The 12701-nt window shown below is 35.4% G+C and overlaps 1 protein-coding gene across 3 annotated transcripts in view; it reads right to left on the reverse strand.

Moving 5' to 3' along the window:
* Positions 1-500: 500 nt before the first annotated feature.
* Positions 501-12701, reverse strand: part of pkd1l3 (polycystic kidney disease 1-like 3) — a 33467-nt gene continuing 21266 nt past the window's right edge. For 2 of the 3 annotated variants that reach the window (XM_079806251.1, XM_079806252.1), the window contains 4 exons: positions 11733-11925; positions 9689-9902; positions 1286-1370; positions 501-1192 (listed from right to left, as the gene is read on the reverse strand). In XM_079806251.1, coding sequence (XP_079662377.1) covers positions 1146-1192; positions 1286-1370; positions 9689-9902; positions 11733-11925 — 539 coding nt within the window. In that variant the 3' untranslated portion in view covers positions 501-1145. Of the gene's footprint in view, positions 1193-1285; positions 1371-9688; positions 9903-11732; positions 11929-12701 lie in introns of all 3 variants that reach the window. The other variant, XM_079806250.1, reaches the window with a different exon arrangement.

Here is a 12701-nt window from a genome sequence, read left to right on the forward strand (position 1 = left end):
TCAAGGTTGTGTGTGTTGTGGCTTCACAAATGCTTTGCTGCAGACCTCGGTTGTAACGAGTGGTTATTTCAGTCAAAGTTGCTCTTCTATCAGCTTGAATCAGTCGGCCCATTCTCCTCTGACCTCTAGCATCAACAAGGCATTTTCTCCCACAGGACTGCCACATACTGGATGTTTTTCCCTTTTCACACCATTCTTTGTAAACCCTAGAAATGGTTGTGCGTGAAAATCCCAGTAACTGAGCAGATTGTGAAATACTCAGACCGGCCCGTCTGGCACCAACAACCATGCCACGCTCAAAATTGCTTAAATCACCTTTCTTTCCCATTCCGACATTCCGTGTGGAGTTCAGGAGATTGTCTAGACCAGGACCACACCCCTAAATGCATTGAAGCTACTGCCATGTGATTGGTTGATTAGATAATAGCATTAATGAGAAATTGAACAGGTGTTCCTAATAATATTTTAGGTGAGTGTATTTTAGATTGATACACTGAAATGCATTGGAAAATAAGATTTTTATTGAAGGTAAATACATTTTACAGAGTATTTATGCAGTTTACTGAGACATAGTGAATATTCAGTGTTTTTTTAAGAATGTAATATAGCTCTCAGACTACGATGACACTAAGCAGATATCAACAGTTACAGCAGAAACATCAGTTACCAACATGTGAGTGTTATGAGAATCTGCTCTTCTAGTAATTTAAACAATGTCTAGAATGATACTGACCCCCCACATGTACGTCTATTCATATCTTCAGACAGTCGTTTTTAAAACAATCCCAATATGACATAGACATTTTTATTTTTCAAACCAATTAGAAAACCCACTTTGGTTTTTTTGAGGTGATCAGAAAAAAAAACATTATAATTGTAACATTATAGACTAAATAGCTTTTTTTGATACAAAGTTCTGTACACATAGGTATTTGACTAAAACGCTAACATGAAAAATAAAGTCTGCCTCCACAAATGGATTATAAACTGCAAGAGACAGCGAGACGCCAATCATTCACATAGTTATGAAAATGGCATCCTCTGTTCCCAACACCAAAATCTAGAATAAAACTGGGTGAATTTTTGATGACAGAATCTCAAACCGAGCATCTTCCTTCTCATTTTGAATTTGAGGCACGACACAATCAGGATATTGATCTCCCAGAGTATTCCTCACATTTTTTCTTTTGCTCTGTAAAACGGAAATATTAATATTAATATGGTAATAGTGTTCAGATGCTGGCACAGAAAGCATGATTTGGTTGTTTGGAGAGCATGTTCTCACCCTCCAGGAGCAGGTTGACCTCCTCATTGCTCTCCACAGCTACTGGCCTCAGGATCATGGCAAAGAAGATCGCCACAAATATCACCTGTCATCCATAACAGTTATGAAAGAGAACAGTAATCTCAATTATTCCTCCTAGATATCAACATTAAATGAAATTGAGAGCAAACCGAGACTGTTGGTTAAAGGAATAGTTCACCCAAAATTAAAAATGTATTTCCAGTACTCACACTTATTCATACTCAGTACTTAAAGGGATAGTTCCCCCAAAAATTATCCCATAATTTCCTCTCCTCTCAAGCCATCCTACACTGTAATAGAAAACCCCCGGAAAATTTACGGTAAAAAAACGCCAGAACTTCAACGTAAAATATATACAGTAGCAACATTTTAGGTATTACAGATTTAAGTTAAATTTACAGTAAATAACCGTATTTCATTAACTGACTACCAACCTATTGAAATACTAATATCTGTAGTCAAATGTGAAATGTGAAGTGTTACGCAGGGAATTCTGGGAATGTCAATGTACAGTTTTTCCACTGTAAATTACACAACAACGTGTTCTTTTTCACTTCCAAAAACTGTAAATTTAACCATATTACTTTAAAAATTACATTAAATGTAAGGTAAGGTCTATTACAGTTAATCGCTGTATATAGTACGGAAACTTTCTGTTAACCACTGTTTTAACCGTAGCATTTTTACAGACTTTTACCGTTAAAATCACGATCATTCTTCTTTAAGATAAATACAATCTGAATTATATTAATAAATGTCCTGGCTAATCCAAGCTTTATAATGGCAGCCCAAAATTTGAAGACTAAAAGAGTGCATCCCTCAATCATAAAAGTGCATCTATCCATCATTGAAGCGCATCTATCATCATAAAAAAGTGCATCTATCCATCATACAAAAGTGCATCTATCCATCATAAAAAAGTGCATCTATCCATCATAAAAGTGCATCTATCCATCATAAAAGTGCATCTATCCATCATAAAAAAGTGCATCTATCCATCATAAAAGTGCAACTATCCATCATATAAAAGTGCATTTATCCATCATAAAAGTGCATCTATCCATCATAAAAGTGCATCTATCCATCATAAAAGTGCATCTATCCATCATAAAAGTGCATCTATCCATCATAAAAAAGTGCATCTATCCATCATAAAAGTGCAACTATCCATCATATAAAAGTGCATTTATCCATCATAAAAGTGCATCTATCCATCATAAAAGTGCATCTATCCATCATAAAAGTGCATCTATCATCATAAAAGTGCATCTATCCATCATAAAAGTGCATCTATCCATCATAAAAGTGCATCTATCCATCAGAAAAGTGCATCCATCCATCATAAAAGTGCATCTCTCCATCATAAAAGTGCATCTATCCATCATAAAAGTGCATCTATCCATCAGAAAAGTGCATCTATCCATCATAAAAGTGCATCTATCATCATAAAAAAGTGCATCTATCCATCATAAAAGTGCATCTATCCATCATAAAAGTGCATCCATCCATCATAAAAGTGCATCTCTCCATCATAAAAGTGCATCTATCCATCATAAAAGTGCATCTATCCATCAGAAAAGTGCATCTATCATCATAAAAAAGTGCATCTATCCATCATAAAAGTGCATCTATCCATCATAAAAGTGCATCTATCCATCATAAAAGTGCATCTATCCATCATAAAAGTGCATCTATCCATCAGAAAAGTGCATCTATCATCATAAAAAAGTGCATCTATCCATCATAAAAGTGCATCTATCCATCATAAAAGTGCATCTATCCATCATAAAAGTGCATCTCTCCATCATAAAAGTGCATCTATCCATCATAAAAGTGCATCTATCCATCAGAAAAGTGCATCTATCATCATAAAAAAGTGCATCTATCCATCATAAAAGTGCATCTATCCATCATAAAAGTGCATCTATCCATCATAAAAGTGCATCCATCCATCAGAAAAGTGCATCTATCCATCATAAAATTGCATCTATCATCATAAAAGTGCATCTATCCATCATAAAATTGCATCTATCATCATAAAAGTGCATCTGTCCATCATAAAAGTGCATCTATCCATCATAAAAGTGCATCTCTCCATCATAAAAGTGCATCTATCATCATAAAAGTGCATCTATCATCATAAAAGTGCATCTATCCATCATAAAATTGCATCTATCATCATAAAAGTGCATCTCTCCATCATAAAAGTGCATCTATCCATCATAAAATTGCATCTATCATCATAAAAGTGCATCTGTCCATCATAAAAGTGCATCTATCATCATAAAAGTGCATCTATCATCATAAAATTGCATCTATCATCATAAAAGTGCATCCATCCATCATAAAAGTTCATCTATCCATCATAAAAGTGCTTCTATCCACCATAAAAATGCATCCATCCATCATAAAAGTGCATCCATCCATCATAAAATTGCATCTATCATCATAAAAGTGCTTCTATTCATCAAAAAAGAGCATCTATCATCATAAAAGTGCATCTTTCCATCATAAAAGTGCTTCTATCCATCATAAAAGTGCATCTATCCATCATAAAAGAGCATCTATCCATCATAAAAGCGCATCTGTCCATCATAAAAGTGCATCTATCCATCATAAAAATGCATCCATCCATCATAAAAGTGCATCCATCCATCATAAAATTGCATCTATCATCATAAAAGTGCTTCTATTCATCAAAAAAGAGCATCTATCATCATAAAAGTGCATCTTTCCATCATAAAAGTGCTTCTATCCATCATAAAAGTGCATCTATCCATCATAAAAGAGCATCTATCCATCATAAAAGCGCATCTGTCCATCATAAAAGTGCATCTATCCATCATAAAAGTGCATCTCTACATCATAAAAGTGCATCTATCATCATAAAAGTGCATCTATCATCATAAAAGTGCATCTATCCATCATAAAATTGCATCTATCATCATAAAAGTGCATCTCTCCATCATAAAAGTGCATCTATCCATCATAAAATTGCATCTATCATCATAAAAGTGCATCTGTCCATCATAAAAGTGCATCTATCATCATAAAAGTGCATCTATCATCATAAAATTGCATCTATCATCATAAAAGTGCATCCATCCATCATAAAAGTTCATCTATCCATCATAAAAGTGCTTCTATCCACCATAAAAATGCATCCATCCATCATAAAAGTGCATCCATCCATCATAAAATTGCATCTATCATCATAAAAGTGCTTCTATTCATCAAAAAAGAGCATCTATCATCATAAAAGTGCATCTTTCCATCATAAAAGTGCTTCTATCCATCATAAAAGTGCATCTATCCATCATAAAAGAGCATCTATCCATCATAAAAGCGCATCTGTCCATCATAAAAGTGCATCTATCCATCATAAAAATGCATCCATCCATCATAAAAGTGCATCCATCCATCATAAAATTGCATCTATCATCATAAAAGTGCTTCTATTCATCAAAAAAGAGCATCTATCATCATAAAAGTGCATCTTTCCATCATAAAAGTGCTTCTATCCATCATAAAAGTGCATCTATCCATCATAAAAGAGCATCTATCCATCATAAAAGCGCATCTGTCCATCATAAAAGTGCATCTATCCATCAAAAACGTGCATCTATCCATCATAAAAGTGCATCTATCCATCATAAAAGTGCATCTATCCATCATAAAAGTGCATCTATCCATCATAAAAGTTAATCTATCCATCATAAAATTGCATCTATCATCATAAAAGTGCATCTATCCATCATAAAAGTTAATCTATCCATCATAAAATTGCATCTATCATCATAAAAGTGCATCTATCCATCATAAAAGTTAATCTATCCATCATAAAATTGCATCTATCATCATAAAAGTGCCTCTGTCCATCATAAAAGTTCATCTATCCATCATAAAAATGCATCTATCATCATAAAAGTGCATCTATCCATCATAAAATTGCATCTATCATCATAAAAGTGCATCCATCCATCATAAAAGTTCATCTATCCATCATAAAAATGCATCTATCCATCATAAAAGTGCATCCATCCATCATAAAAGTTCATCTATCCACCATAAAAATGCATCTATCCATCATAAAAATGCATCCATCCATCATAAAAATGCATCCATCCATCATAAAAGTGCTTCTATCCATCATAAAATTGCATCTATCATCATAAAAGTGCATCTATCATCATAAAAGTGCTTCTATCCACCATAAAAATGCATCTATCCATCATAAAAATGCATCCATCCATCATAAAAATGCATCCATCCATCATAAAAGTGCTTCTATCCATCATAAAATTGCATCTATCATCATAAAAGTGCATCTATCCATCATAAAAGTGCATCTTTCCATCATAAAAGTGCTTCTATCCATCATAAAAGTGCATCTATCCATCATAAAAGAGCATCTATCCATCATAAAAGTGCATCTATCCATCATAAAAGTGCATCCATCCATCATAAAAGTGCATCTATCCATCATAAAATTGCATCTATCATCATAAAAGTGCCTCTGTCCATCATAAAAGTTCATCTATCCATCATAAAATTGCATCTATCATCATAAAAGTGCATCTATCCTTCATAAAAGAGCATCTATCCATCATAAAAGTGCATCTATCCATCATAAAAGAGCATCTATCCATCATAAAAGTGCATCTATCCATCATAAAAGTGCATCCATCCATCATAAAAGTGCATCTATCCATCATAAAATTGCATCTATCATCATAAAAGTGCCTCTGTCCATCATAAAAGTTCATCTATCCATCATAAAATTGCATCTATCATCATAAAAGTGCATCTATCCATCATAAAATTGCATCTATCATCATAAAAGTGCATCCATCCATCATAAAAGTGCATCTATCCATCATAAAAGTGCTTCTATCCACCATAAAAATGCATCTATCCATCATAAAAATGCATCCATCCATCATAAAAATGCTTCTATCCATCATAAAATTGCATCTATTATCATAAAAGTGCTTCTATCCATCAAAAAAGAGCATCTATCCATCATAAAAGTGCATCTTTCCATCATAAAAGTGCTTCTATCCATCATAAAAGTGCATCTATCCATCATAAAAGAGCATCTGTCCATCATAAAAGTGCTTCTATCCATCATAAAATTGCATCTATCCATCATAAAAGAGCATCTATCCATCATAAAAGTGCTTCTATCCATCATAAAAATGCATCCATCCATCATAAAAGTGCTTCTATCCATCATAAAATTGCATCTATTATCATAAAAATGCATCTATCCATCATAAAAATGCATCCATCCATCATAAAAGTGCTTCTATCCATCATAAAATTGCATCTATTATCATAAAAGTGCTTCTATCCATCAAAAAAGAGCATCTATCCATCATAAAAGTGCATCTTTCCATCATAAAAGTGCTTCTATCCATCATAAAAGTGCATCTATCCATCATAAAAGAGCATCTGTCCATCATAAAAGTGCTTCTATCCATCATAAAATTGCATCTATCCATCATAAAAGAGCATCTATCCATCATAAAAGTGCTTCTATCCATCATAAAATTGCATCTATCATCATCAAAGTGCATCTATCCATCATAAAAGTGCATCTATCCATCATAAAAGCGCATCTGTCCATCATAAAAGTGCATCTATCCATCATAAAAGTGCATCTGTCCATCATAAAAGTGCATCTATCCATCATAAAAGTGCATCTCTCCATCATAAAAGTGCATCTATCCATCATAAAAGTGCATCTATCCGTCATAAAAGTGCATCTCTCCATCATAAAAGTGCTTCTATCCATCAAAAAAGTGCTTCTATCCATCATAAAAGTGCATCTATCCATCATAAAAGAGCAACTATCCATCATAAAAGTGCATCTATCCATCATAAAAGTGCATCCATCCATCATAAAAGTGCATTTATCCATCATAAAAGTGCATCTATCCATCATAAAAGAGCATCTATCCATCATAAAAGTGCATCTATCCATCATAAAAGTGCTTCTATCCATCATAAAAGTGCTTCTATCATCATAAAAGTGCATCTATCCATCATAAAAGAGCATCTATCCATCATAAAAGTGCATCTATCCATCATAAAAGTGCTTCTATCATCATAAAAGTGCATCTATCCATCATAAAAGAGCATCTATCCATCATAAAAGTGCATCTATCCATCATAAAAGTGCATCTATCCATCATAAAAGTGCTTCTATCCATCATAAAAGTGCTTCTATCCATCATAAAAGTGCATCTCTCCATCATAAAAGTGCTTCTATCCATCAAAAAAGTGCTTCTATCCATCATAAAAGTGCATCTATCCATCATAAAAGAGCAACTATCCATCATAAAAGTGCATCTATCCATCATAAAAGTGCATCCATCCATCATAAAAGTGCTTCTATCCATCATAAAAGTGCATCTATCCATCATAAAAGAGCATCTATCCATCATAAAAGTGCATCTATCCATCATAAAAGTGCTTCTATCCATCATAAAAGTGCTTCTATCATCATAAAAGTGCATCTATCCATCATAAAAGAGCATCTATCCATCATAAAAGTGCATCTATCCATCATAAAAGTGCATCTATCCATCATAAAAGTGCATCTATCCATCATAAAAGTGCTTCTATCCATCATAAAAGTGCATCTATCCATCATAAAAGTGCATCTATCCATCATAAAAGTGCTTCTATCCATCATAAAAGTGCATCTATCCATCATAAAAGTGCATCTATCCATCATAAAAGTGCTTCTATCCATCATAAAAGTGCATCTATCCATAATAAAAGCGCATCTGTCCATCATAAAAGTGCATCTATCCATCATAAAAGTGCATCTCTCCATCATAAAAGTGCTTCTATCCATCAAAAAAGTGCATCTATCCATCATAAAAGTGCATCTATCCATCATAAAAGTGCATCCATCCATCATAAAAGTGCATCTCTCCATCATAAAAGTGCTTCTATCCATCAAAAAAGTGCTTCTATCATCATAAAAGTGCATCCATCCATCATAAAAGAGCATCTATCCATCATAAAAGCGCATCTGTCCATCATAAAAGTGCATCTATCCATCATAAAAGTGCATCTCTCCATCATAAAAGTGCTTCTATCCATCAAAAAAGTGCTTCTATCCATCATAAAAGTGCATCTATCCATCATAAAAGTGCATCTGTCCATCATAAAAGTGCATCTGTCCATCATAAAAGTGCATCTATCCATCATAAAAGTGCATCTATCCATCATAAAAGTGCATCCATCCATCATAAAAGTGCATCTATCCATCATAAAAGTGCATCCATCCATCATAAAAGTGCATCTATCCATCATAAAAGTGCATCTATCCATCATAAAAGTGCATCTATCCATCATAAAAGTGCATCTATCCATCATAAAAGTGCATCTATCCATCATAAAAGTGCATCTGTCCATCATAAAAGTGCATCTATCCAACATAAAAGTGCATCTAGCATCTATCCATCCATCATAAAAGTGCATCTATCCATCATAAAAGTGCATCTCTCCATCATAAAAGTGCATCTATCCATCATAAAAGTGCATCTCTCCATCATAAAAGTGCATCTCTCCATCATAAAAGTGCATCTATCCATCATAAAAGTGCATCTCTCCATCATAAAAGTGCATCTCTCCATCATAAAAGTGCATCTCTCCATCATAAAAGTGCATCTATCCATCATAAAAGTGCATCTATCCATCATAAAAGTGCATCTCTCCATCATAAAAGTGCATCTATCCATCATAAAAGTGCATCTCTCCATCATAAAAGTGCATCTATCCATCATAAAAGTGCATCTCTCCATCATAAAAGTGCATCTATCCATCATAAAAGTGCATCTATCCATCATAAAAGTGCATCTCTCCATCATAAAAGTGCATCTATCCATCATAAAAGTGCATCTCTCCATCATAAAAGTGCATCTATCCTCTATCCATCATAAAAGTGCATCTATCCATCATAAAAGTGCATCTATCCATCATATAACCGCTCCACGCGGCTCCGGGGGTTAATAAAGGCCTTCTGAAGCGAATCGATGGGTTTGTGTAAGAAAAATATCCATATTTAACAAGTTATAAAGTCAAATATCCAGCTTCCGGAGGACCGCCTTCCGTATTCAACATAAGAAGGCATAACGTCTCTCGCAGTTCAAAACCCTTAAGCTACGTCCTACGAAGCTAGATATTTGACTTTATAATGTGTTAAATATGGGGGGAAAAACCCACATGAAGATTGTTCTCTGTTCATTTTGTGTTCCAGTACAGAATACAGGCATTTATCACTTTTGGGTGAGCTATCCCTTTATTTCTCCCGCTTCCCAAGACTATATTTCCTGAGAAGGTCCCAGTAATCACCCTGGATCTTACCTTAAGGGGCTGCAAGATGAAGATGCTCTGCACAAGCGACAAGGTAAGAGTGACGACCCACTGTATGGAGGAATCCCTTCCGTACTGGAAGCCATAAAACAGGGTGAAGAAGGTAGAAATACCGCTCATGGTAAACAGCAGGGCCCAGCCAACAAAGACAAACCACGAAGGCAACCACCAGCCCTTCTTCTGCTCTACTTGCACAGATGGAGTGCTGGAACACAATTCACACACAAAAAACAGCAACTCTTTAGATTACAGCCCACAAAGCACAGCGTAAATAAAGCACAACTTTCGATAATGTACCTATAAAGTACATACATGTCGGTATAAGGGAACAATATGAACATTTTGGGAAATAAAGGGGTAACAACCAGTAACATTGTTGTGGACATTTTTGGGGTTTTTATTGATAATTTTGCCTGTGTAAATGCCAACTGCATACATTTTGGTACAAGTGTGTATTTTTATTAGAATTTTACTATTTCATCCTCATTTCCTTTAACAAATCTATATTACACTAGTAACACAAAATAGTTCCTCTCAGGACCTTTTGGACAAAAATGTCCCCGTTGAAACCCAATAAAACTGACATTTTTAATCTGATGGCAAGGCTTCACAATTAAACATTTACTTTTTTTTTTTAACCAGATGGCCTATATTTGGCCTATAAAGCAAACACTGGCTTTATTTTCTGCTTCAGCGTATTAGCCATTTGGATAAATGATGCCGCTATAATTGTGTGTGTGGGTGTGTGTGTGTGTTGGTATGGATGTCAGAGTGTGGTTTGTATGTGTGTAATAAAAAAAATGGTGTGTGCTTGTAATATTTGAGAGAGAGAAACTCAAAATCACAAATCCAACCACTGCATCTAATGTGGGGAAACGTTGGTACTGCGCACAAACATTTCTTACTGAAAGCTCGTTTTTGGAGATATCAACCTCAAACTTATTTCGATTCATGGCTTTGATTTTCTAGCAGTTTTAGAGTTCAACATGTTTTATTCAACATAACACAATGTTCATAAATCATTTTCATAAACTTAAACCTCTATATTGTTTAACTTTTTTAAACTTTTGTTTTTCTTTAAGAAAAATCGGCCAAGGGTCTTCTTTAAAATGAGACCAAACTTAAAGGGTTAGTTCACCCAAAAATGTAAATTCTGTCATTAATTCCTCACCCTCATGGGGTTGGACACCCGTCAGACCTCCGTTCATCTTCAGACACAAATGAAGATATTTTAGTGTAAATCTGATGCTCTGAAAGGCCTCCATTGGCTCAATGCACTTTACACTCTCAAGACCCTTAAAAGACACTAAAGACTAAAGTTACAAAGTCCATCTCACTACAGCGGCTCTACAATAACTTTATGAATCGGCGAGAATAGTTTTTGTGCGCAAAAAAACCCTAAATAACGACTTACATAGTGATGACGATTTCAAAACACGGCCTCATGAAGCTTCGAAGCGTTATGAATCAGTGAGTCAATTCAGCAGTTTGAATCGCCAAATTTCAGCAGTTTGACACGCGATCCGAATCATGATTCGACTCACTGATTCATAACGCTTCAAACCGCTGAATTGACTCACTGATTCATAACGCTTCGAAGCTTCATGAGGCCGTGTTTTGAAATCGTCATCACTATAGAAGTCGTTATTTAGGGTTTTTTTGCGCACAAAAACTATTCTCGTCTTCATAAAGTTATTGTAGAACCACTGTAGTGAGATGGACTTTGTAACGACGTCTTTAGTGTCTTTTAAGGGTCTTGAGAGTGTAAAGTTGAGCCAATGGAGGCCTTTCAGAGCATCAGATTTACACTAAAATATCTTCATTTGTGTCTGAAGATGAACGGAGGTCTGACGGGTGTCCAACGACATGAGGGTGAGGAATTAATGACAGAATTTTCATTTTTGGGTGAACTAACCCTTTAAGTCTGTGCTCGTTTTTACACATGGACATTTTTGTCCTCTAAGGACCTCAGAGTAACTTTTATGAATTGATGCACAAGAGTTAATACATTTACAAGCTAGTGAGGTGTCCTGACCTTTGGGAAGTGTGCTGGCCAGACGCTATTTCAGCCCTCTTCAGCAGAACACTGACCGTCCCACGTGCCTCCCGAAGCTCTTCATTGAGGAAGTAACCCTTTTCTCCCACATGCTCCAGCAGACGGGAAATGTGGCTCAGTGTGTATAACACGAAGCGGCTGCAGAACGACCAATGAGGGTCACCCACACTTTCTACTGAATGGAAACACACAACAGAGCCATGAGTCCCTGTGTAATATACAACATGCACATTTGGAAGAAAAAATCGAATGAAACAGAACTTAAAGCACTTAAAAAAATTATTTTATGATGCTGTTCACTTTATTTAGAGGGTTAGTTCACCCAAAAATGAAAACTCTGTCATTAATGACTGACCCTCATGTGGTTGGACACCCGTCAGACCTCCGTTCATCTTCAGACACAAATGAAGATATTTTAGTGTAAATCTGATGCTCTGAAAGGCCTCCATTGGCTCAATGCACTTTACACTCTCAAGACCCTTAAAAGACACTAAAGACGTCGTTACAAAGTCCATCTCACTACAGTGGCTCTACAATAACTTTATGGAGTGATGAGAATAGTTTTTGTTCGCAAAAAAACCCTAAATAACGACTTATATAGTGATGACGATTTCAAAACACGGCCTCATGAAGCTTCGAAGCGTTATGAATCAGTGAGTCGATTCAGCAGTTTGAATCGCCAAATTTCAGCAGTTTGGCGGTTTGACACACGATCCGAATCATGAATCGACTCACTGATTCATAACGCTTCGAAGCTTCATGAGGCCGTGTTTTGAAATCGTCATCACTATGTAAGTCGTTATTTATGTTTTTTTTGCGCACAAAAACTATTCTCGTCTTCATAAAGTTATTGTAGAGCCGCTGTAGTGAGATGGACTTTGTAACTTTAGTCTTTAGTGTCTTTTAAGGGTCTTGAGAGTGTAAAGTGCATTGAGCCAATGGAGGCCT

This window comes from Gobio gobio, assembly GCF_949357685.1.
Source record: "Gobio gobio genome assembly, chromosome: 2".
NCBI classification, from domain to species: Eukaryota; Metazoa; Chordata; class Actinopteri; order Cypriniformes; family Gobionidae; genus Gobio; species Gobio gobio.